Source organism: Heterodontus francisci, chromosome 1 (assembly GCF_036365525.1).
Source record: "Heterodontus francisci isolate sHetFra1 chromosome 1, sHetFra1.hap1, whole genome shotgun sequence".
Classification (NCBI taxonomy): domain Eukaryota; kingdom Metazoa; phylum Chordata; class Chondrichthyes; order Heterodontiformes; family Heterodontidae; genus Heterodontus; species Heterodontus francisci.
The window spans coordinates 47,776,251-47,797,807 of NC_090371.1; the positions used below are offsets into that span (position 1 = coordinate 47,776,251).

The 21,557-nt window shown below is 42.6% G+C and overlaps 1 protein-coding gene across 8 annotated transcripts in view; it reads right to left on the reverse strand.

Annotated features, from left to right (window-relative positions):
* LOC137377086 (zinc finger and BTB domain-containing protein 7C) overlaps positions 1 to 21,557 on the reverse strand; it is a 379,658-nt gene that overhangs the window by 15,176 nt on the left and 342,925 nt on the right. For all 8 annotated transcript variants that reach the window (XM_068046774.1, XM_068046682.1, XM_068046592.1 and 5 more), the window contains one exon: positions 9,617 to 10,900. In XM_068046774.1, coding sequence (XP_067902875.1) covers positions 9,617 to 10,884 — 1,268 coding nt within the window. In that variant the 5' untranslated portion in view covers positions 10,885 to 10,900. The remainder of the gene's footprint in view (positions 1 to 9,616; positions 10,901 to 21,557) is intronic.

Sequence of the window (21,557 nt, forward strand, 5' to 3'; positions counted from 1 at the left end):
CTTTCCTTCCCTAAAGGACACTAGTGAACTCGCTGGGTTTTAACAATCAAATGTCATGGCTGCAGTTTTTTTTCTGATATTAATTTTTTATTTACAGATTTTTTTTAATAAACTTATTTCAAAGTACAAACTGCTATTATGGGATTTAAACTCACATTCTCTGGTTTCCTAGCCCAGTAACATATCATACTGAATGAGTGGATAATTTGCATCTATGACCCCAGTGAGTGTCAACAAAATACTTGACTACTAGGTGGATCACTATCGAGCCTGATCCTGTTCTCACTCAACAATCATACACATGTACTCTCTAACTGAAATCACGGCACAATGACCAGAAGCAGGATTTATCACTCTAAAGTGTAGGAAAACTGAAGCAAATTGAAACGCTCCAGCACATTTTCAATACCATTCTAAGCAGTAAACACAATGACAACACTTGATGAGGACGTTGATAAATTACTTCTTAACATTAAAAATTTGCTCAAAACCTTCCTTTTTTGACTGAGCCTTTGGCTTTCCTGCCACAACTTTTCCATTTTCTTTCCTACAATCTATAGAGTGCTTTGAGGTGTCTTCCTGTATATGGAGAGTGCTATTAAAGTGCAAGTTATTGTTAAAAAGGAGTGATATATTGCACGCATCTTATTGTTGCAGTCTAGGTACTTCAATGCATTTAACTTAGCACTTTGTTTTGTATTAATACACAATGGCATCTATTCACGTTTGCTCAACCTTTTTATCCATAGTTCTGTGTGTCACCCACCCACAAAGAGTAAATGCTACATTGAATTATAATAATTAAATATAGAGCCCAAATGTAAATTATTAAATGCAAACTGCAGCACCTTTCAACAGTAACAAAGCAGGCTGGCAACGTCTTTTAAAGGAATCATTGATTTTCTAAATTCAGTTCAACGACAAGTGACACAACAAACACTTTCTTGCTGCACCTGAATTATTTATTATGGTGCTATCTTAGATCTTTGATGCAGTAAAGCAGAATTTATTGCCAGCAATACAGATTTTAAATACAAGGAGCACATTTCCAAAGTTTAGAAATTTGATTTTAATAAATCAAAATTATCCAGCTTCTAATTTGCAATACTGTGTTGGGTCTTAGAGAAGATCCCTTGATCTCCCAGTCAGATTTTAACTGAAATGTTCATAAACAACTAAATAAAATGATACACTAAATCTATTTTTACAAAACTGGATTCAGAAAATGCATTATTTGTAAAGATTTAAAAACTAGTTGAAACAAACTCTTGAGGTTTCCCATTTCCCATTCAAGAAAATATCACTCCTCTTTATCTTAATAAAATTCAGAACTGGAAATATGAATTTACGTATTGGTGTAATTTAACTGTTTGATTGGTACTGGAGTGTAGTGATTATGTTACTGGACTAGTAATGCAGAGGCCTGCAATAATAATCCAGGGAGCATGAGGTCAATTCCCACCATGGCAGTTTAAGAGTTTGAATTTGGTTTTAAAAAATCTGGAAATGAAAAGGTGACCATGAAGTTATTGAATTGTCATAAAAACAAAGCTGGTCCACTGGGATCCACCAGGGCCACTCAGCTCCTGACTTCGTTACAGTTGGTCCAAACATGGACAAAAGAGCTGAACTCCAGAGTTGAGGTGAGAGTGACTGCCCTTGACATCAAGGCAGCATTTGACCGAATATGGCATCAAGGAGCCCTAGCAAAACTGCTGGAGACAATGGGAATCGGGGGGAAAACTCTCTGCTGGTTGGAGTCATATCTAGCACAAAGGAAGACGGTTGTGATTGTTGGAGGTCAATCATCTCAGTCCTAGGACATCACTGCAGGAGTTCCTCAGAGTAGTGTCCTAGGTCCAACCCTCTTCAGCTGCTTCATCAATAACCTTCCCTACATCATAAGGTCAGAATTGGGGATGTTCGCTGATGATTGCACAATGTTCAGCACCATTTGCGACTCCTCAGATATTGAAGCAGCCCCTGTCCAGATGCAGAAAGACCTAGACAACATCCAGGCTGGGCTGCTAAGTGGCAAGTAACATTCACACCACACAAGTGTCAGGCAATGACCATCTCAAACAAGAGAGAATCTAACCATCTCCCCTTGATATTCAATCGCACTACCATCGCTGAATCCCCTACTATCAACATCCTGAGGTTATCATTGACCAGAAACAGAACTGGACCAGCCACATAAATACTGCGGCTATGAGAACAGGTCAGAGGCTGTGAATTCTGTGGTGACAAACTCACCTCCTGTCTCCCTAATGCCTGTCCATCATCTACAAGGCACAAGTCAGAAGTGTGATGGAATACTCCCCACTTGCCTGGATATGTGCAGCTCCAACAATACTGAAGAAGCTCGACACCATCCAGGTTAAAGCAGCCGGCTTGATTGGCACACCATTCACCACCTTCAACATTCACTCCCTTCACCACCGATGCATAGTGGCAGCATTGTTCACCATTTACAAGATGCACTGCAGCAAATCATCAAGACTCCTTTGGCAGCACCTTCCAAACCCACGAGCTCTATCACATAGAAGGACAAGGGCTGCAGATGCAAGGGAACATCACTACCTGCAAGTTCCGCTCCAAGTCACACACTATCCTTACTTGGAACTATATCACCGTTCCTTCACTGTCACCGAGTCAAAATCCTGGAACTCCCTTCCTAACAGCACTGTGGGTGTACATACACCCCAAGGACTGCAGCAGTACAAGAAGGGAGCTCACCACCACCTTCTCAAGGGCAATTAGGGATGGACAATAAATGCTGGTCTAGCCAGCGACACCCACATCCCATGAACAAATAACAAAAAATTAATGTCCTTTAAAGAAGAAAACCTTGCATCCTTACCCTGTTTGCCTATATGTGACTCCTGTTCCACTCCAATGTGGCCTAGCAAGCCACTCAGTCGTACCACACTTCTATAAGGCAATTAGGAATGGACAATAAATTCTGCCCTTGCCAGCGATGCCCACAACCCAAGAAAGAGTTTAAAAAAGGCTTCATTTAATTTCCACAAGCTGCTACCACAAAGAGAATATTCAGCAATTATTACAGTCCCAGGTTTTGTAATTGTATTTATTTAAAAAGCTTCAAAAGTCCCCACCCAGCATTTGGCAGCACAATGGGCCATGTAAGGACTTATCACTCAGATCTCTGCAGATTTCTACAGCTTACAGGAAACTACAAATTATGTAATGATCATTATCAAATTTCACCAAACCATCAGCATCAAACATTCCTTGAAGGTTGCACCAATAATTAAAATTTTCCAGCAAAAATAACCCAATACCAAATAAATAAAATAACATCCAGTAGATGAGCCAGCAAGCATTGACCTCTGATAAATTCTCAAAACATGCAACACCTAGGGCTGGATTTTTAGCCTCCGCCGGGTTGGGATTGGAGGCGGTTGGGCAGACGCGGAATTTTGCACCACTGGCCTGCGTGACAGTACCCCGGCTCATCTGTTCCCAGGCCAATTTCCTGGAGCCGGGATGGGAGTGTCATCAGGGCGACATAGCTTCAAGCGGTGGGTAGCCAATTGACCCAATTAATGCCTATTAAGGCCTGTTAACAGTGGCTGACTGGGATTTTCCCATCCAGCTGATTCTCTCCACACGTTACACACAATTTTTACTTCATGAACTCCACTCAATAGAAGGGCATCAACTAATTAAAGGTAAAATGTCTATAGAAGTTCTCCCCATCCCCAAAGGTAATTGAGAAAATCTTCAGAACATTAATTGAACTTTATAATGCACACTTAGGAACTAAGCAGTTGCACTCCAAAGGTGATTCATCCATGGTCCCAAAAGAACATGAACCATCATGTTCCATATTGCATTTAATCATCTTTATCCTTTCTCCTTCTGTGAGAATAGAATGGCAGTTAGCATAAAGGGGAACCTAAAAATCTTCCACCGGCATGTAAACAGTAATCGGGTAGTAAGAGGCAGGGTGAGCCTATTAGAGACAATTTCTACTTCATGGATTCCACTCAATAGAAGTAAAATTTCAAGGTAAAACGTCTATAAAAGTTCTCCCCAACCCCTAAAGGTAATTGCGAAAATATGCTGAGGTGCAGGGCAAGGCTCGGATACTTAATGAGTACTTTGTATCAATATTTACCAAAGAAGAGGATGCTGACAAAATACCAGTATAAGTGGAGCCAGCAGAGGTAATGGATGGGATGAAAGTTGATAGGCAGGATGGACTGGAAAGGCTGTCAATGCAGGAGTGGATAAGTTGCCTGCTCTGGATGGCTCGCAACACAAGATGCTAAAGGAAGTGGGGGTGGAGATAGCAGAAGGGCTTGACATAATCTTCCAAACGTCTCTAGATACCGGGGAGGTGCCAGAAGATTGGAAAGGCAAATGTGACACCCTTATTCTCAGAAGGGTATAAGGACACTCCTAGTAATCACAGTTTAAAATCAGTGATAGGTAAGATTGTAAAAACAATATTTAAGGAACAAATTAACAGGTATTTGGAGTTAATTGAGTTAATTAAGGAGAGGCAGCACAAATTTGTAAAAGGCAGGTAATGTTTTCCTTGGAGCAGAGAAGGCTGAGGGAAGATATGATCGAGGTATACAAAATTATGAGGGGCATTGATAGGTTAGATAGGAAGAAACTTTTTCCCTTAGCGGAGGGGTCAGTAACCAGGAGGCATACATTTAAGGTAAGGTGCAGGAGGTTTAGAGTGGATTTGAGGAAAAAATTTTCACCCAGCGGGTGGTTGGAATCTGGAACGCACTGCCTGAAGAGGTGGTAGAGGCAGGAACCATCACAACATTTAAGAAGTATTTAGATGAGCACTTGAAACGCCTTGGCCTACAAGGCTACGGGCCAAGTGCTGGAAAATGGGATTAGAATAGTTAGGTGCTTGATGGCCAGCACAGACACGATAGGCTGAAGGGCCTGTTTCTGTGCTATGGCTCTATGATTCTATAACTAATCTAATTGAATTTTTTGATGAAGGAACACAGAAGGTTGATGAAGGGAATGCAATGGATGTTGTCTATATGAATTTTAAGTAAGCATTTGACAAAGTACCACATAAAAGGCTGGTTAACAAAACTGAGGCTCATGGAATAGGAGGGCCAGAGTCAGCTTGGATAAAAAATTGGTTTCAGGCCATAAAACAGTGTGATAAATGGTTGTTTTTTTAGACCGGAGGATGGTAGAAAGGGTCAGTGCTAGGACCACTGCTTTTTTGATCTATATAATGACTTGGATCTTGGAATACAGAGTAAAATTTTATATTTGTTGAAGATGCCAAACTTGCAGATGTGGTAGACAGTGAGGACGATAGCAATCGACTACAACAGGACATAGATAGGCTAGCAGATGGAATTTAATACAGAGAAGTGTGAAGTAATGCACTTTGGCAAAAGGCATGGGGAGAGGCAATAGAGACTTAATGGCACAGTTCTAAAGAGTGTGCAGGAACAGAGGGACCTGGGGGGTTCAAGAGAATGGATCTTTGAAGGTGGCAAGGCATATTGACAGAGTAAATTTTTTTTTATTCATTCATGGGATGTGGGCGTCACTGGCAAAGCCAGAGTTTGTTGCCCATCCCTAATTGCCCTTGAGAAGGTGGTGCAGCTGCCTTCTTGAACCACTGCAGACCACCTGGTGCAGGTAAATCCACAGTGCTGTTAGGGAGTTCCAGGATTTTGATCCTGTGACAGTGAAGGAATGGTGATATATTTCCAGTTCAGGATGGAATGTGGCTTGAAGGGGAACTTGCATATGGTGGTGTTCCCCGCATCTGCTGCCCTTGTCCTTCTAGGTGGTAAAGGTCACTTGGAAGGTGCTATTGAAGGAGGCATGGTGAATTACTGCAGTGAATCTTGTATACACATTTCTGCCACTGTGCGTTGGTGGTGGAGGGAGTGAATGTTTAAGGTAGTGGATGGAGTGTCAATCAAGCGGGCTGCTTTGTCCCAGATGGTGTCAAGCTTCGAGTGTTGTTGAAGCTGCACTCATCCAGGCAAGTGGAGCGTATTTCATCACACTCCTGATTTGTAGAGGGTGGACAGGTATGAGGAGTCAGGAGATGGGTTACTCGTTGCAGAATTCCCAGCCTCTGACTTGCTCCTATAGCAACAGTATTTACGTGGCTGGTCCAGTTCAGTTTCTGGTCAATGGTAACCCCCAGGATGTTGATAGTTGGGGATTCAGTAATGGTAATGTCATTGAATATCAAGGGGAGATGGTTAGATTCTCTTTTGTTGGAGATGATCATTGTCTGGTAATGGTGTGGTGCGAATGTTACTTGCCACTTATCAGCCCAAGCCTGAATGTTGTCCAGATCTTGCTGCAAATAGACACTGTTATGAGAGTTTCCATTTATTCTTGTTAAAACTTGGAATCTGTATTTTAAAACTGAAAAGGCTGATCTTTGGGTGTATTTTTTTAAAGGAAGTTCAACAAAAGGGAAATGTAAACAAGTTTTGCTGGAAAGCGTGTGATTTCAAGTAAACACCATAAGGGGTTTGACTTAAGAACTATTTTGTGTTATGACAAGACAGAATTTCTGATTACCATGGGACTTGCTTGGAAAAAGTTTTGTTTCACTTTGATCTGTTAGATGCTGGTTTTTGGACTAAAAGAGGCAATTGGAATTTGTTTTTGGACTTGCAAGGAGTTCAGAAGAATCCCTGCTCTTGAAAAGCTAAAGCCTGTATGAAGTTGTACTGTTGCCTCCTGCATTTTTAAAGAAACCCTGAATATTTGCAGAAACCTTGCATCTTCAAATGAACTTTGCATCGAATGTGTGAGTACTGAAACCTCTGTTGCTGCACACGTGCTGTAAGACCTATGTGAAGCCTTCTGCAGTTGAATTTCTTTGAACACCTACCCAAATAGACTGTTCATCAACCTCACCTGGAAAGATTCCTAGTGGCAACCAACTATTTGATTTTGGGACACCTCGCCAAAACAAAGGCCTTACATATTCAGTATAAGTTTTTTTTGATTCCTTCTATTTCTTTGCAACCGCTGTAAACTAAAATCTTTTTTTTCCCAGTTAACCGGGTTTTGGATATATGTGAGGAGTGTGAGGGCTAAGATATAAAAAATACGGGGCTTTAATACGTCAATTTGTATATATATTTACTTCATTATTGTTTAAGACTTGGTTCATAATAAGTGGATAATTAAGTTGTTTATTAAAGAAATCTGGTTGGTGTGCTTTATTCTGGGGACATTCCATTTGCCACTTTTCTGTCCATTTGACCATCCCGTCTATATCTTCATAAATAGAGGTATTGAGTATAAGAGCAGGGAAATTATGCTAACCTTTATAAAGCTCTGGTTAGCCACAACTAGAGTATTGCGTCCAGTTTTGGTCACCACACTTTAGGAGGGATGTAATGGCCCTCGAAAGGATGCAGAGGAGGCTTACCAGAATGGATCCAGGGATGAGGAATTTTAGCTATAAGCTGAGGTTGGAGAAGCTGGGGTTGTTCTCCTTGGATCACAGGAGATTGAGGGGAGATTTGATCGAGGTGTACAAGATTATGACAGGTTTAAATAAGGTATACAAAGAAAAGCTGTTCCAATTAGCTGATAGTACAGGGACCAGGGGACACAAATTTAAGGTTTGAGGCATGAGATACAGGGAGAATGTGAGGAAGAACTTTTCTACGCAGCGAATGGTAATGACCTGGAACTTGCTGCCTAGGACTGTGATGGAAGCGGAGACAATGAACGATTTCAAAAGGAAATTGGATGGGCAATTGAGGGAAATAAACTTGCAGGGCTAAGGGGAGAGAACGGGGAAATGGGACTGACTGGATTATTCTGCAGAGAGCTAGCATGAACTTGAGGGGCCAAATGGCCTCCTTCAGTGCAGTAATGACTCTGTGGGAAGAACTTTATCAGCCCTTTAGGGATGGGCAGGATGGCATGGGGGACTATAAAATAGCGAGGGTAGGTTGGGGGGTGGAGTGCCCGTAGCCTTCCAGACACCATTCAATTCTGTCAGGGGCAGGGAAGGCAAAGGATGTCCTTCCCGCCCAGAGGCCAACTGAAGCCTTTTATTTGCCAATTAATGGCCTCTGAAGGGCCTCATCCCACTGCTGCTGGCATTTAATCAACGTCAGGGGTGCCCTCCACCACGAGGGGAGGCCGCCTAGTAACACCAGGCAGCCTCCCTATGGGCTGGTGGTGAGGATAGGGGCTCTCCTATTTGGGCAATCTGTGGCCCATGGAGTCCGCGGCAATAAAGGCCGCCCCTGTGGCAACACCCACTCCTCTGTCCTCAACAACTCACTCCCCAACCCTTACCAGGCCTGCCTGACTGGCCCCAGCGGCCCCACCCCCACTTACCTGCTCTTCGAGGCTCCATGGCTGCTCTAAGTCCCGGGCCTACTGCAGTACCAGCAGTGGCTGCAGTTCTTGGAGGCAGGATACTCCGCGGGGGAAAGCATAACATTTCCCACATTGTGTTTCTGCTTATATAAATATATAAATCAATGTCTAATCCTCAATTCCTAATACCAATCCTACTTTTTTGGACGGGTCATGCAATCTCTAAGATGTGCTGGTGCCCACTGTCCATTGCCCTTCACTGAAGATTTCAAAACATTTAGTCCGTTCATGGAGCCACAAAAATTTACAGCACACAAGGAACTCATTTGCCCCAGTGTGTCTGTGCAGGAGTCTAAAATGTCTCCAAGGATTTTTTTTATTATAATGTCTCCACGTAACTGACCAAGTTGCAATACTTCCAGTTCATGGAATACTTTGGGACTTTGCTCCACTTTGAACAAGTTTACAAATGTGGTCTGTTTAAAATGGCTGCAATGTTAAAAGCAACTTAAAAATGTTTGTGAACTTTTGAGAAACGGATATGTATGCCATTACACTGTCTACTTTTGGTGTAACAACTTGCAGTATAGCAACTTAAAAATATGATACAGTGTACTCCTGTTAATTATTGTCTATATTTTTTGTGCTAAAAATTAATTATCCAATAATGCGGAGTAAGAACGTAAATAAAATAGTAAGTGGGAACTTAGTGCTACAAAAATAAATTATCCGATTATCTGAATTAAGCAATTTGGGATTAACAGTAGATTGGATAAATAGAAGAACTTGGTCACACACCCGAGTGAAGAAATTATTAATTCAGTGTTTCTAATCTCTGTGGTTATGGTCTTGGGTTTTAGCATTAAACAACACAGCATTTACGAGGAGCATTGTCAGAGCTCAAGAAAGCTGCTCGGTGAGGTCGCCAAGGCAGTGGAGTATCTTGCCTGATGGGGGATAAAAAGCCTACCACATCAGCAGTAAGCTTCTCTGTGTTGGTTTAACATTAAAAGGGATACTCCAGATTATGTTCAGAGAAAAAACCTGTATGTGAGCCTTATCCACATCATTAAGAAAATTAGGTTTCAATTGACTTGCAGTTAGAATCAGGCCTTTTAATTCCACAAACACCAAACCTTCATATTTGAATGATTAAGACACTATGATAATCCTATGCAGGATGATGTGGTGCTGAATGCTGAGTCAGTGCTGATTTACTAGAATTATTGCATTGTCATATAACTGTACAGGGAATAGACAACAAAAATTAATTGCTGCTAACCTGGTAAAACGGACTTCACATATATTGCACATGTATGGTTTCTCCCCTGTATGTGTTCGCATGTGTCGTGGCAACTTCCCTGCTCCCTGGATCACTTTGTTGCAGATAGGGCACTGCTGAGATGCCTTGGGTCTCATCTTTTTCTCATATTCCAAAGGCCAAGTTGGATAGACTGCTGCCAAATAGGAAGGACCTAGTATATTCAGATAGGAATTAAAGTCTAGCTCCTCCTTTAATGTTCCAAGGTTATTATGGGCATTTTCCAGCATAATACCTTTAAAAAAGTCACAAAGACTTGTGGTTGAAGGAAGATCTTCCTTGACCTCCTCCTTGATCTTTTCCTTCTTCACGACTAGGTTAAGGGGCAATTGGTTCACATCTTGGTGTTCCACAAGTTGAGGAAAACCATTATAACCTCCATTCCAGAAGGGAGGAAAGAATTCTGGTCTGAGTGGAGACATGCTGGTCCTTCCATTCAGCAAATTCCCTCTAGAACTTAGCCCTTCTTTTAACAGAGCGTCTAAGGAGAAATCACGTACTGGTCTCAAGCATCCACCAGGATCATTAACCATAAGTTGGCTTAAGAACTCTCGAGGCAGTTCTGTGCATTGCTTTTCTATAAGCTTGCTGGCCAACGTGTTTTGAAAATCATATTCCTTATTCCAGTGGTGACCTTCTTGGAAATTTTCCTCTGATTCGTTGGTAGGCTCTTGAGGAGGTTCTCCAAGATCTTGTTGCAGAGGTTCTTCAAGACTTTGTTGGGGAGATTCCTTGAGACCTAATTGGGGGGATTCTCTGAAATCTTCATGGACCAGCTCATGTTGAGGATCTTGGATGGACTGTTTTTCTGGATCTCCTCTATCACTGCTCACCCCAGCACTTGACTCTATGATATCAACGCATACTTGGATAACACATTGGATCTCCAACAGCTGTGCTGCACTTAAAACATCCTTTACATTTGAGCTGCTAATAGTGAGGGTTGATGTATAAGCAAACTCCAAAATTGCAGAAAGTGCCTCTGGTGTCACAAAGTCAATCTGGTAAACATTATGTTGGTCTGCAAGAGTGTCTGCAGTGAACAGTGTCTTGAAATATTTGCTACATGCAGCAAGGATTGACCTATGGGTCTTGTATTCCTGATCCTTCACTATCAGGACAACATCACAGAGAAGGCCATGCTGCCTCTGTTCATTCAAACTACAAAGGAGCTCACTGCTATGGTCTGGAAATGGAATCCCAATGAGATCATCAGCCGCACTGGCCATCTTTCTGCAAAGCCGTCTGTCAAATAAAAGTGGAGAATAATCTAATTAGTGACAGTAACATTTTGAAAGTCAAATACCAAAAATATACATACAAATGTACAGACACACATGCGCACACACACTTAAGAGTGTTTATACCTCTTGGGAACATAGACATTTCTAGACAACAAGAGACCAAGGTCCATCTAAGTTTCACCTTCTACCATCGCATGATACAATGATAATGGAGTTGTTGACTAATCATAGCAATCAATCTCTGCAAATTAATCTACAACAGACCCAGATATGATGCAAGTGATGAGAGCTTTAGGAATCATAGTTGAGGACAGCTGTTCTTCCCAAGCATGCTACACTTACCACATGTCATGTCTCAAATTACTCATATTCACATATCTCAAAATTTGATTTTCCAAATCTATCAGATTTACATTTGAATGAATCAATACTAAGTGCTTTCACATTTCCTTTGGGACCCTGCTCTATAGATTGACCACTTGCTTACTGATACCTCTAAGACACTACCTTCGGTCACCTTCACTCATTTTAATCCTATGCCTGCTCAGATCAGACCGCCAAATGTGAAGCACCTTAACGTGTATTGCTACATTAAAAGCATTATATAAATTCTGCATTTGATGTTAAATTATTTTTCTTTGCCAGGACCATAATCATAATTGAATAATCTGTACAAGAAGCTCTCTTGAAAACTATTCCAGAGCTAGAAAATTCACAGTTACTGTAATTCAGAGGCTGTGCATTACTAGCTAGTCTAATTTAAAATGATAACTTGGAAAAAGAGAAAAATAAACTATTGTGAAAATTCTCTGCAACTTAACCAATATCTTTCTAATCACTAAATAGTTGTAATATAAGTGCCAATGTCACAAAAATCTCAACTTGCACACTTTTACCTGGTCTGGAACTTCTGGTCGTGAGATTCAGGAACAGCCAACATGGAACAAGAAAACCATGCAGATATACAAAAGCTCATAATTTAATTGCAAAATATATGGCATGGAATGTGTAAAAATGTCCTATAACTGCTGTCGACAGAGACTCTGAGCTTCACAGGACATTCCTTCTGGTATTTGATGTTCATCCAAATTAGTCTCCCTCTTTAAAAGGGAAAAAAACAATGAAGCAGAAGTATTTGAGGGAATGGAGAACCTCTGACCAGGTGGGAACAGCATCTTAGCTTTTGTGAAAAAAATAGCATCCCCCTTTCAACCTAAGTAACTACAAAAAGGCCCCAGTGTTTACTGGGAGGTGGGGAGGTGGGGAGGGTGCGGAGGAAGCCGAAATGGCAAGGCCGGGGACGGGAACGTCCTGCAGAACATAAAAACAGGACCCCTTTTTTTGTTCCATTTCCTGCCCGGTAGCCACCCGATTGACAGCCCAGCTGCTGGTTGGGAGGAAAAAACAGTGGCATGAGGCAACAGACGGAGATCTGTCAATCGGGAGAAGTGAAGGTCGCCGATTGAGCTTTGGGGTGAAAGCCATCAAGGCTGGAAAGGGAGAGAGGCCATTGGAACAAGTGGGAAAGAGGACCCACGTTTGACAGGCTTCCTTGAGGGCCCAGAGGGTAGTATCCCTGCTCATTCTGACCCACAAGAAGTACTGAAAAAGGCACTTACATTGTTGAACCAACAACTCTTGCCTCCCGTTCGCTACTGGGTTTCTCTGGAAATGGCTGCAGCAGCAGTGAACTTTGTTAAGCTCCAAATTGCACTGTGGGAGCCTGAATTAAATATGTCAATGAAGTGTCCAGCCTCTTGATGAGACACACCAGCATCTCAATATCCGCCACCATAAAAAAGGTAATGGCTGCGTGTGTGCCGTGTTGGTGATGCAATCTCCATAATTATGTCTTTAACCCACCTCGCAGACCTTCTTTCATCTGTCGTGGGAGGTGTGGCTAATACGAAGGCCAAATCCTCAGTGTTCCCTCATCCTCAAAAACACTACAGCATTTCTATGACTTTCTTCAGTGACAAACTCAATAATGCTAATCACAGCATATGGTCTGCTTTCCAGCAAAGGTTCCATTTGATATTTGTTGAATACAAAATATTTCACAATCTTTTATCTATATAGAGAATATTTTAAACTTCTTACATATTAATAGTTACTGCAATTCAAAAAGATTTTCATCATGGAAAATGTTGAGACATTTTGACATGAAAAGCACTACATGGGGTGCAAGTATTAATAACTATTTAGAAATTAGGACAGAGTTCATGTAATAAATCTAACCCAATACAAACTTGCATTTTACCTGCATGCACATCTAAACCTTTTCACATTTGGATGGGTATAAAACATTATTCATGTTACATTACTTAGGAGACATTAGTATGAGTAGTCCACAGCATTGAACTGATCTTTTCATCTGTTCTTACTTGCTTTACAACATTTCCATGAATGGGAAATGAGGGTAGAAACAATAAAACAATTTCTAAAGTAGTTTAAAAAGAATATGCATTGATACACAAATCCATCAAGTAATAACTTGCAGAGCTTCTACAGTGGCTCATGGTGCACTACGTGGTATGGCACCAAGGCATAAAGGCAAAAAAGTTCCTAAATTCAATCCTAGGTTTATAATGAGTTTATTGATTTTCACTGAGAAGCTACAGTTGACTTACAATAACAGAACGGTATAACACAGTAGGAGACCATTTGGACAATTGCGCCAGTGCCATGCGATCTAGCCACTGATTTCCACATACCCGCCCTTTCCCCATACTCTTTAATATTTTTCTTTTGCAAATATTTATCCACCTTTCTTTTAAAAGCTATTATAGATTCTGCTTCCACACCCATTTCTTTTTTTTTTTAACATAGAGGATTTCTTTTCATGCCCTCTAATTTCATCTAACTGAGAAATGGAAATAGTTTTTTTCCATTTAGCTTACCAAAACTGTACATACTTTTGAACATTATAGACTTATTTTTAACCTTTTCTGTTCTAATGAAAAAAATCTGTAATTTCTTCAGTGTTACTCCACAACTAAAGTCTCTTGTCCCTTGTATCAAGCTCGTGAATATCTTCCATACCTTCCTCAGAACCTTGACATACTTCTGGAAACTGGGTACGCAAAACTGTACAAAATCTCCTAATTGCTGCCTCATCAATGATTTCAGTAAGATTAGCACAGCTACAACTTTCACTGCATATATTTATCACTGTACTCCATTATTTCCTCAAAAAGCTTGATCACAGAAAAAGAAATCAGACAGAACTCCCATTTCTCATCACTGTATGTGGACATGGGGTGAAAACAGGATCAGAATTGACCAGGATTTCCTGCATAAAAACATAATAAAGAGGAGCAGAAGTAGGCCATTCAGCCCATCGAGCTTGCTTCGCCACTAAATAAAATCATGGCTGATTTGATTGTGGCCTTAACACTGCTTTCCTGCCTGCTCCCCATAACCATTGACTCCCTTGTCAAATAAAAATCTGTATAACTCAGCCTTGAATATATTCAATGACCCAGCCTCCTCTGCTCGCTGGGGAACAGAATTCCAAACACGAACGACTCTGAGAAAAGAAATTCCTCCTTAAATGGGAGACCACTTAATTTGAAACTGTGCCCCCTAGTTCTAGATTCCCCACAAGGGGAAACATCCTCTCAGCATCTACCCTGTCAAGCCCCCTCAGAATCTTAAACATTTCAGTAAGATCACCTCGCAATCTTCTAAACTCCAATGAGTATAGGTCCAACCTGCTTAAACTTTCCTCATAAGACAAACCCATCATCCCAGGAATTAGCCTAGTGAACCTTCTCTGAACTATTTCCAATGCAAGTATGTCCCTCCTTAAATAAGGTGACCAAAACTGTACACAATACTCTAGGTGCAGTCTCACCAATCCCCTGCACAGTTGCAGCAGTACTTCCCTACTGTTATACTCCATCCCCCTTGCAATAAAGGCCAACATTCCATTTGTCTTCCTAATTACTTGTTGCACCTGCATGCTGACTTTTTGTGATTCATGTACAAGGACACCCAGATCCCTCTGTACCACAGCATTCTGCAATCTCTCTCCATTTAAATAATATTCTGCTCTTCTGTTCTTCCTGCCAAAGTGAACAAGCTCACATTTTCCCACATTGTACTCCCATCTGCCAAATTTTTGCCACCTCACTTAACCTAAATATATCCCTTTGCAGACTCTTTGTATCCTCCTCACAACTTGCTTTACTACCTATCTTTGTATTATCAACAAATTTGGCTACAATACACTCAGTCCCTTCATCCAAACCATTAATATTGATCATAAATAGTTGAGGTCCCAGCACTGATCCCTGTGGCATTCCACTGGTTACAGTTTGCCATCCTGAAAATGACCCATTTATCCCGACTCTATTTCCTGTTAGTTAGCCAGTCTTCTATCCATGCTCATATATCACCCCCAATACCTCACCTTTTATGAGGCACCTTATCGAATGCCTTTTGGAAGTCCAAATACACTACATCTACCAGTTCCCCTTTATCCACCTTGCTTGTTACATCCTCAAAGAACTCTAATAAATATGTCAAACCCAATTTCCCTTTCACAAAACCATGTTGACTCTGCCTGATTGTATTGTGATTTTCCAGATGTCCTGCTACTACCTATTTTGGAAGATTACAACCAATGCATCCACTATCTCTGCAGCCACTTCCTTTAAGACTTTCGGATGCAGGCCATCAGGTCCAGAGGACTTGTCAGCCTTTAGTCCCATTAGTATTCCCATTACTTTTTCTCTCGTGATAATGATTGTTTTAAGTTCCTCCCTCCCTTTTGCCTCTGGCTTTTCTACTATTCTTGGGATACTTTCTGTGTCTTCTACTGTGAAGACGGATACAAAATATTGTTCAAAGTGTTATGAAAACACCACATGACAAATGGGAAATATTAATTTCATCAATTGGAACTTTGCCTAAGACTTTTACTGGAAGTTCTTACAAGTAACTTCTTTTAGAAAGAGTAACCTGGCAGTCAAGATGGCCACGGCAATTTACATACGAAACAGCAAAAGTAGACCGGAGACGACATGACTGAGGTAACCTAGCCAGAACAATGGGGTGCTCTCTGATTAAATTACCTGAGATGGCTTTCTCATCACGGCCATTGATACCCATTGGCGTAAAAAAGAGCCAACCCCCACCAAGTGTGACTGGACAGCCTGAGGGGGGTAAAGCCTTGAATCTCAGAGAAAATTCCAGAAGGACCCCATTAAACAAAGAGGTGGTAATGTCATGTGACTGCTTGTGCAACTCTGGGGAGATTGTGAGTTGTGGCTCAGACAGCAGACAGTAACTGTAAGCTATCAAGGGAGCAGCACACTGCTGTGATATGCGTGGGGGATATGCGTGGAAAGTTCTTTACGCAGAGGGTGGTGGGTGCATGGAACGCATTGCCAGCGGAGGTGGTAGACGCGGGCACGATAGCGTCTTTTAAGATGTATCTAGACAGATACATGAATGGGCAGGAAGTAAAGAGATACAGACCCTTAGAAAATAGGTGACAGGTTTAGAGGGAGGATTTGGAGCGGCGTAGGCTTGGAGGGCCGAAGGGCCTGTTCCTGTGCTGTAATTTTCTTTGTTCTTTGTTCACACTCTCTCTCTCCCTCTCTCCAGTACAGATCCAGAGAAGGCCCAGCTGCAGCTGGTAAAGCCACCACAACCAACAACTAGGCTTTAAGGGTCAAAACCCCCTGCTCTGCCTTCTGGAGCCTGAGAAGCAAGCCCGAACGTGCATGTGGCCCAGCGAGGACAACAATTTCAACTAAGGACTCTGGGACTGCTGAACTGTATTTAAATTCCATTTATTTCAGACTCTACTCCAACCATCCAACTGTGATTTCCCTCTGTAATCTCTTTGTGTGTGAATGCATAGCATATTTTAGTAATTTTATTTATTTATTTAGAGATACAGCATTGAAACAGGCCCTTTGGCCCACCGAGTCTGTGCCGACCAACAACCACCCATTTATACTAATCCTACATTAATCCCATATTCTCTACCACATCCCCACCATTCTCCTACCACTTACCTACACTAGGGGCAATTTACAATGGCCAATTTACCTATCAACCTGCAAGTCTTTTGGAGGTGGGAGGAAACCGGAGCACCCGGCGGAAACCCACGCAGACACAGGGAGAACTTGCAAACTCCGCACAGGGAGTACCCAGAACTCAACCCGGGTTGCTGGAGCTGTGAGCCTGCAGTGCTAACCACTGCGCCACTGTGCCGCCTGGTTTAGAGTGATAAGGATAATAAACTTACATTTTTCTTGTTTAAACTCAAGACAACCTGTCTGATTAGTTCTTTGGCAATTATATTGGAGGAACAGGAGCAAGTGCTCACTGAGGTGGTAAGTTCAGTCACTGCGTTAAAAAAAGATAAACCCTGTTGCGGTCAAATCAGAGAAAGGGCAGAAGTGAAGCCTGAGACCCCCTCCTCACCTGGTTGTAACAAAAGCCTCTGCCATTTCCTCATTTCCCAATATTAATTCCCCAGTCTCACACTCGAAGGGACCCATGTTCACTTTAGCCACTTTCCCTTTTTATATATTTGTAGAAGCTTTTACTGTCTGTTTTTATATTTCTTGCCAGTTTTCTCTCATTAGGTATGAGGAGAGGTTGGATAAACTTGGATTGTTTTCACTGGAACGATGGAGGTGGAGGGGCGACATGGTAGAGTTTTACAAAGTTATGAGCAGCATGGACAGAGTGGATAGTCAGAAGCTTTTTCTCAGGGTGGAAGAGTCAGTTACTAGGGGACATAGGTTTAAGGTGAGAGGGGCAAAGTTTAGAGGGGATGTGCGAGGCAAGTTCTTTACACAGAGGGTGGCGAGTGCCTGGAACTTGCTGCCGGTGGTGGAAGCAGGTACGATAGCGACGTTTAAGAGGCATCTTGACAAATACATGAATAGGATGGGAATAGAGGGATACGGTCCCCGGAAGTGCAGAAGGTTTTAGTTTAGGCAGGCATCAAGATCGGCGCAGACTTGGAGGGCTGAATGGCCTGTTCCAGTGATGTACTTTGTTCTTTGTTCTTACTCCAATTTCTCCCTTTATGTTAGTCATTCTTTGCTGGATTCTAAAATTTTCCCAATTCTGGCCTACCACTAATCTTCGCCGCATTTTATACCTTTTCTTTCAATTTGATACCAGCCTTTGCTTCCTTAGTTAGTGACGGATGGTGCATACTTCTGGTAGAGTCTTCCTCAATGGAATATATGTCCTGCGTAATGAAACAGCATCCCAACAATCACAATATAAATTCACATATGAATATTGTGTTTGATAAAGTACCACGTAATAGATGTGTTAGCGAAATTAAAGCCCATGAGATTAAAGGACAGTATGGATAAGAAATTGGCTAGGAGACAGAAAACAGAGAGTAATGGTGAATGGTTGTTTTTTAGACTGGAGGGAGGTGTAGTGTGTTTCCAGGGGCCAATATTAGGACTAGTGCTCTTTTCGGTATATGTTAATAGGGCCCTACCAAATTTACGGCCATGACAAATGCATCACAGACCATGAAATCTTGGGTCTTCCGTGCCATTGGCCATTTTGAGAACTTTGGGCATTTTATTCATTGACACAAGGCTCACCTTGCTGATTGCTGGGCATGTTGCAAACTTCGTGCGTTTTAGTGATTGACATGAGGCTCAACACGCTGATTGGTAGATGAGGGAAGGCTTCTGGTGGAGTTTTGAGAGAAGCAGTTTCAAGTTTCAAGCGAGCTGGAAACAGCGAGAGCGGAGCTGGAGCATAAAGAGACCGAGAGAGAGAGAGAGGGAGTTCATTCAGTGAGCGGGAAACAGCGAGAGCGGAGCCGGAGCATAAAGAGACCGGGCGAGAGAGAGAGAGTTCATTCAGCGAGCGGAAAACAACAAGAGCAGAGCTGGGGCACAGAGAGACCGGGAGAGAGAGAGAGAGTTCATTCAGCGAGTGGGAAACAGCGAAAGCAGAGCCAGAGCACAAAGAGACCGGGAGAGAGAGAGAGAGAGTTCATTCAGCGAGTGGGAAACAGCGAGAGCGGAGCCGGAGCATAAAGAGACTGGGAGAGAGAGAGAGAGTTCATTCAGCGAGCGGGAAACAACGAGAGTGGAGCCGGGGCACAAAGAGACCGGGAGACAGAGTGAGAGTTCATTCAGCGAGCAGGAAACATAGAGAGCGGAGCCGGAGCTCAAAGAGACTGGGAGAGAGAGAGAGAGAGAGTTCATTCAGCGAGCGGGAAACAGCGAGAGCGGAGCCGGAGCACAAAGAGACCGGGAGACAGAGTGAGAGTTCATTCAGCGAGCAGGAAACAGCGAGAGCGGAGCCGGAGCACAAAGAGACTGTGAGAGAGAGAGAGAGAGAGTTCAGCGAGCGGGAAGCAGAGAGAGCGGAGCTGGAGCAGAAAGAGACCAGGAGAGAGAGAGAGAGTTCATTCAGCGAGCGGGACACAGCGAGAGCGGAGCTGGAGCATAAAGAGACCGGGAGACAGAGCGAGAGTTCACTCTGCGAGCCGGCTTACCTTCCAGGAGCAGTTCCGGCGCGCCGGAGTTTTGAAAAAAATAGTCAACAGTGACGTCACAGGAAGGCTGCAAGGTGATTGGTTGGTGAGTAACTGCTGTTAGGGAATAACTCTAAATAGCTCAGTAAGTAACTAAAGTAAAGAGAAAGGTCTACAGTTCTTTTTAATATACTAGGTAGTGTTTTTTGGGGGTGAACCAAGGTTCCTAGTGTAAATCTAATTTTTGGGTAATTTAAGGGAGTAAAAACAGAGTGAAAAAAAAACAAAGAGTGATATCACAGGAAAACCATAAGTTCATTGGTAAGTAACTGCTAATTTGAATTACCTATTCTAAGTTGATTTCAGATTAAAGGTGAATAGAAGAAATATTTTACAGATTAAGAACTAAAGATCAGTCGGAAATTTAAAAAACAAATTAAAATCTAATTAAATAGAGATGCAGGGCCAGGCGATGTGTTGTACCTGCATGATTTGGGAGCTGGTGGATCCCATTGTGGTTCCTAGTGACCACATCTGTAGCAAGTGTTGGCTGCTTGAGGAACTCCAGCTCAGAGTTGATGAGCTGGAGTCTGAGCTTCGGACACTGCGATACAACAGGGAGGGGGAGAGTTACCTGGACGCTGTGTTTCAGGAGGCAGTCACACCCCTTAGATTAACTACCGTGAATTCAGCCAGTGGTCAGGGACAAGAGGGTGTGACTATGAGTGAGGCAGGTAGAGGGATGCAGGAGGTAGTGCTGCAGGAGCCTCAGCCATTGTCCTTGTCCAACAGGATCAAGATTCTTGCTCCCTGTGTGGATGAGAGCAGAGACTGTAGGGAGGATGAGCAAACTGACCACAGCACCATGGTACAGGAAGCCATTCAAGTGGGGGGAGAAAAGAGAAATGTAGTTGTAATCAGGGATAGTATAGTTAGGGGCATAGACACTGTTCTTTGTGACCAGCATAGAGAGTCCCAAATGCTCTGTTGCCTACCTGGTGCCAGGGTTCGGGATATCTCATCTGGGCTGCGGAGGAACTTGGAGTGGGAGGGGAAAGATCCCGTTGTCGTGGTCCACGTAGGTACCAACGATATAGGTAGAACGAGGTTAGAGGTTCTGCTGAGCGAATATGAGCAGCTAGGGGCTAAATTAAAAAGCAGAACCAAAAAGGTAATAATCTCCGGATTACTGCCTGAGCCACGAGCAAATTGGCAAAGGGTCAATAAGATTAGAGAGGTAAATGTGTGGCTCAAAGATTGGTGTGGGAGAAATGGGTTCGAATTCGTGGGACATTGGCACCAGTACTGGGGAAGGAGGGAGCTGTTCCGATGGGATGGGCTCCACCTGAATCATGCTGGGACCAGAGTCCTGGCAAATCGTATAACTAGGGCTGTAGATAGGGCTTTAAACTAAATAGTGGAGGGGAGGAACAGGAAACAGGAAGTTAAAGGAGAAGGTAGGAGTGCAGGTTAGTGGTGAGGCTGATTGTTACCAAACTGCAAGAAGTATACTGGTTAAACCAGAAGAGAGAAATAATAAACAGGCGAATAAAACATCAGTGTTGAAGGACAGGTTAGGGGGTATAGCCCAAATAAGAGTTCTATATACAAATGCACGGAGTGTAAGAAATAAACGAGATGAGCTGCAGGCGCAAATTCAGATGGAAAATTATGATGTGGTGACCATTGCGGAGACCTGGCTGCAGGATGGTCGGGACTGGGAACTAAATATACCCGGTTATAAAGTTTACAGGAGGGACAGGGAAAATGGCAGAGGGGATGGAGTAGCCTTACTGATTAGAAATAATATTACTTCATTGGTGAGGGAGGATATAATGAGGGGAAAGCATCCAGTGGAGACCTTATGGGTGGAATTGAGGAACAGAATAGGATCTAAAACTGTAATGAGTGTTGTGTATAGACCCCCTGGTAGCAGTTCTGAGGTGTTAGATTGTATAAATGCACAAATTAGGCAAGTGTGTAACAACGGGGGATTTTAACTTACACATAGATTGGGAGAAGCAGACCAGCACCTGTCAGAAAGGTAGTGAATTTCTGGAATGTGTCCAGGATAGTTTCCTACAGCAATATGTCCTAGATGTAACAAGGGGACAGGGAATATTAGATTTAGTTATGAGTAATGAGCCAAATTTAATTAGTAGCCTAACTGTGCGTG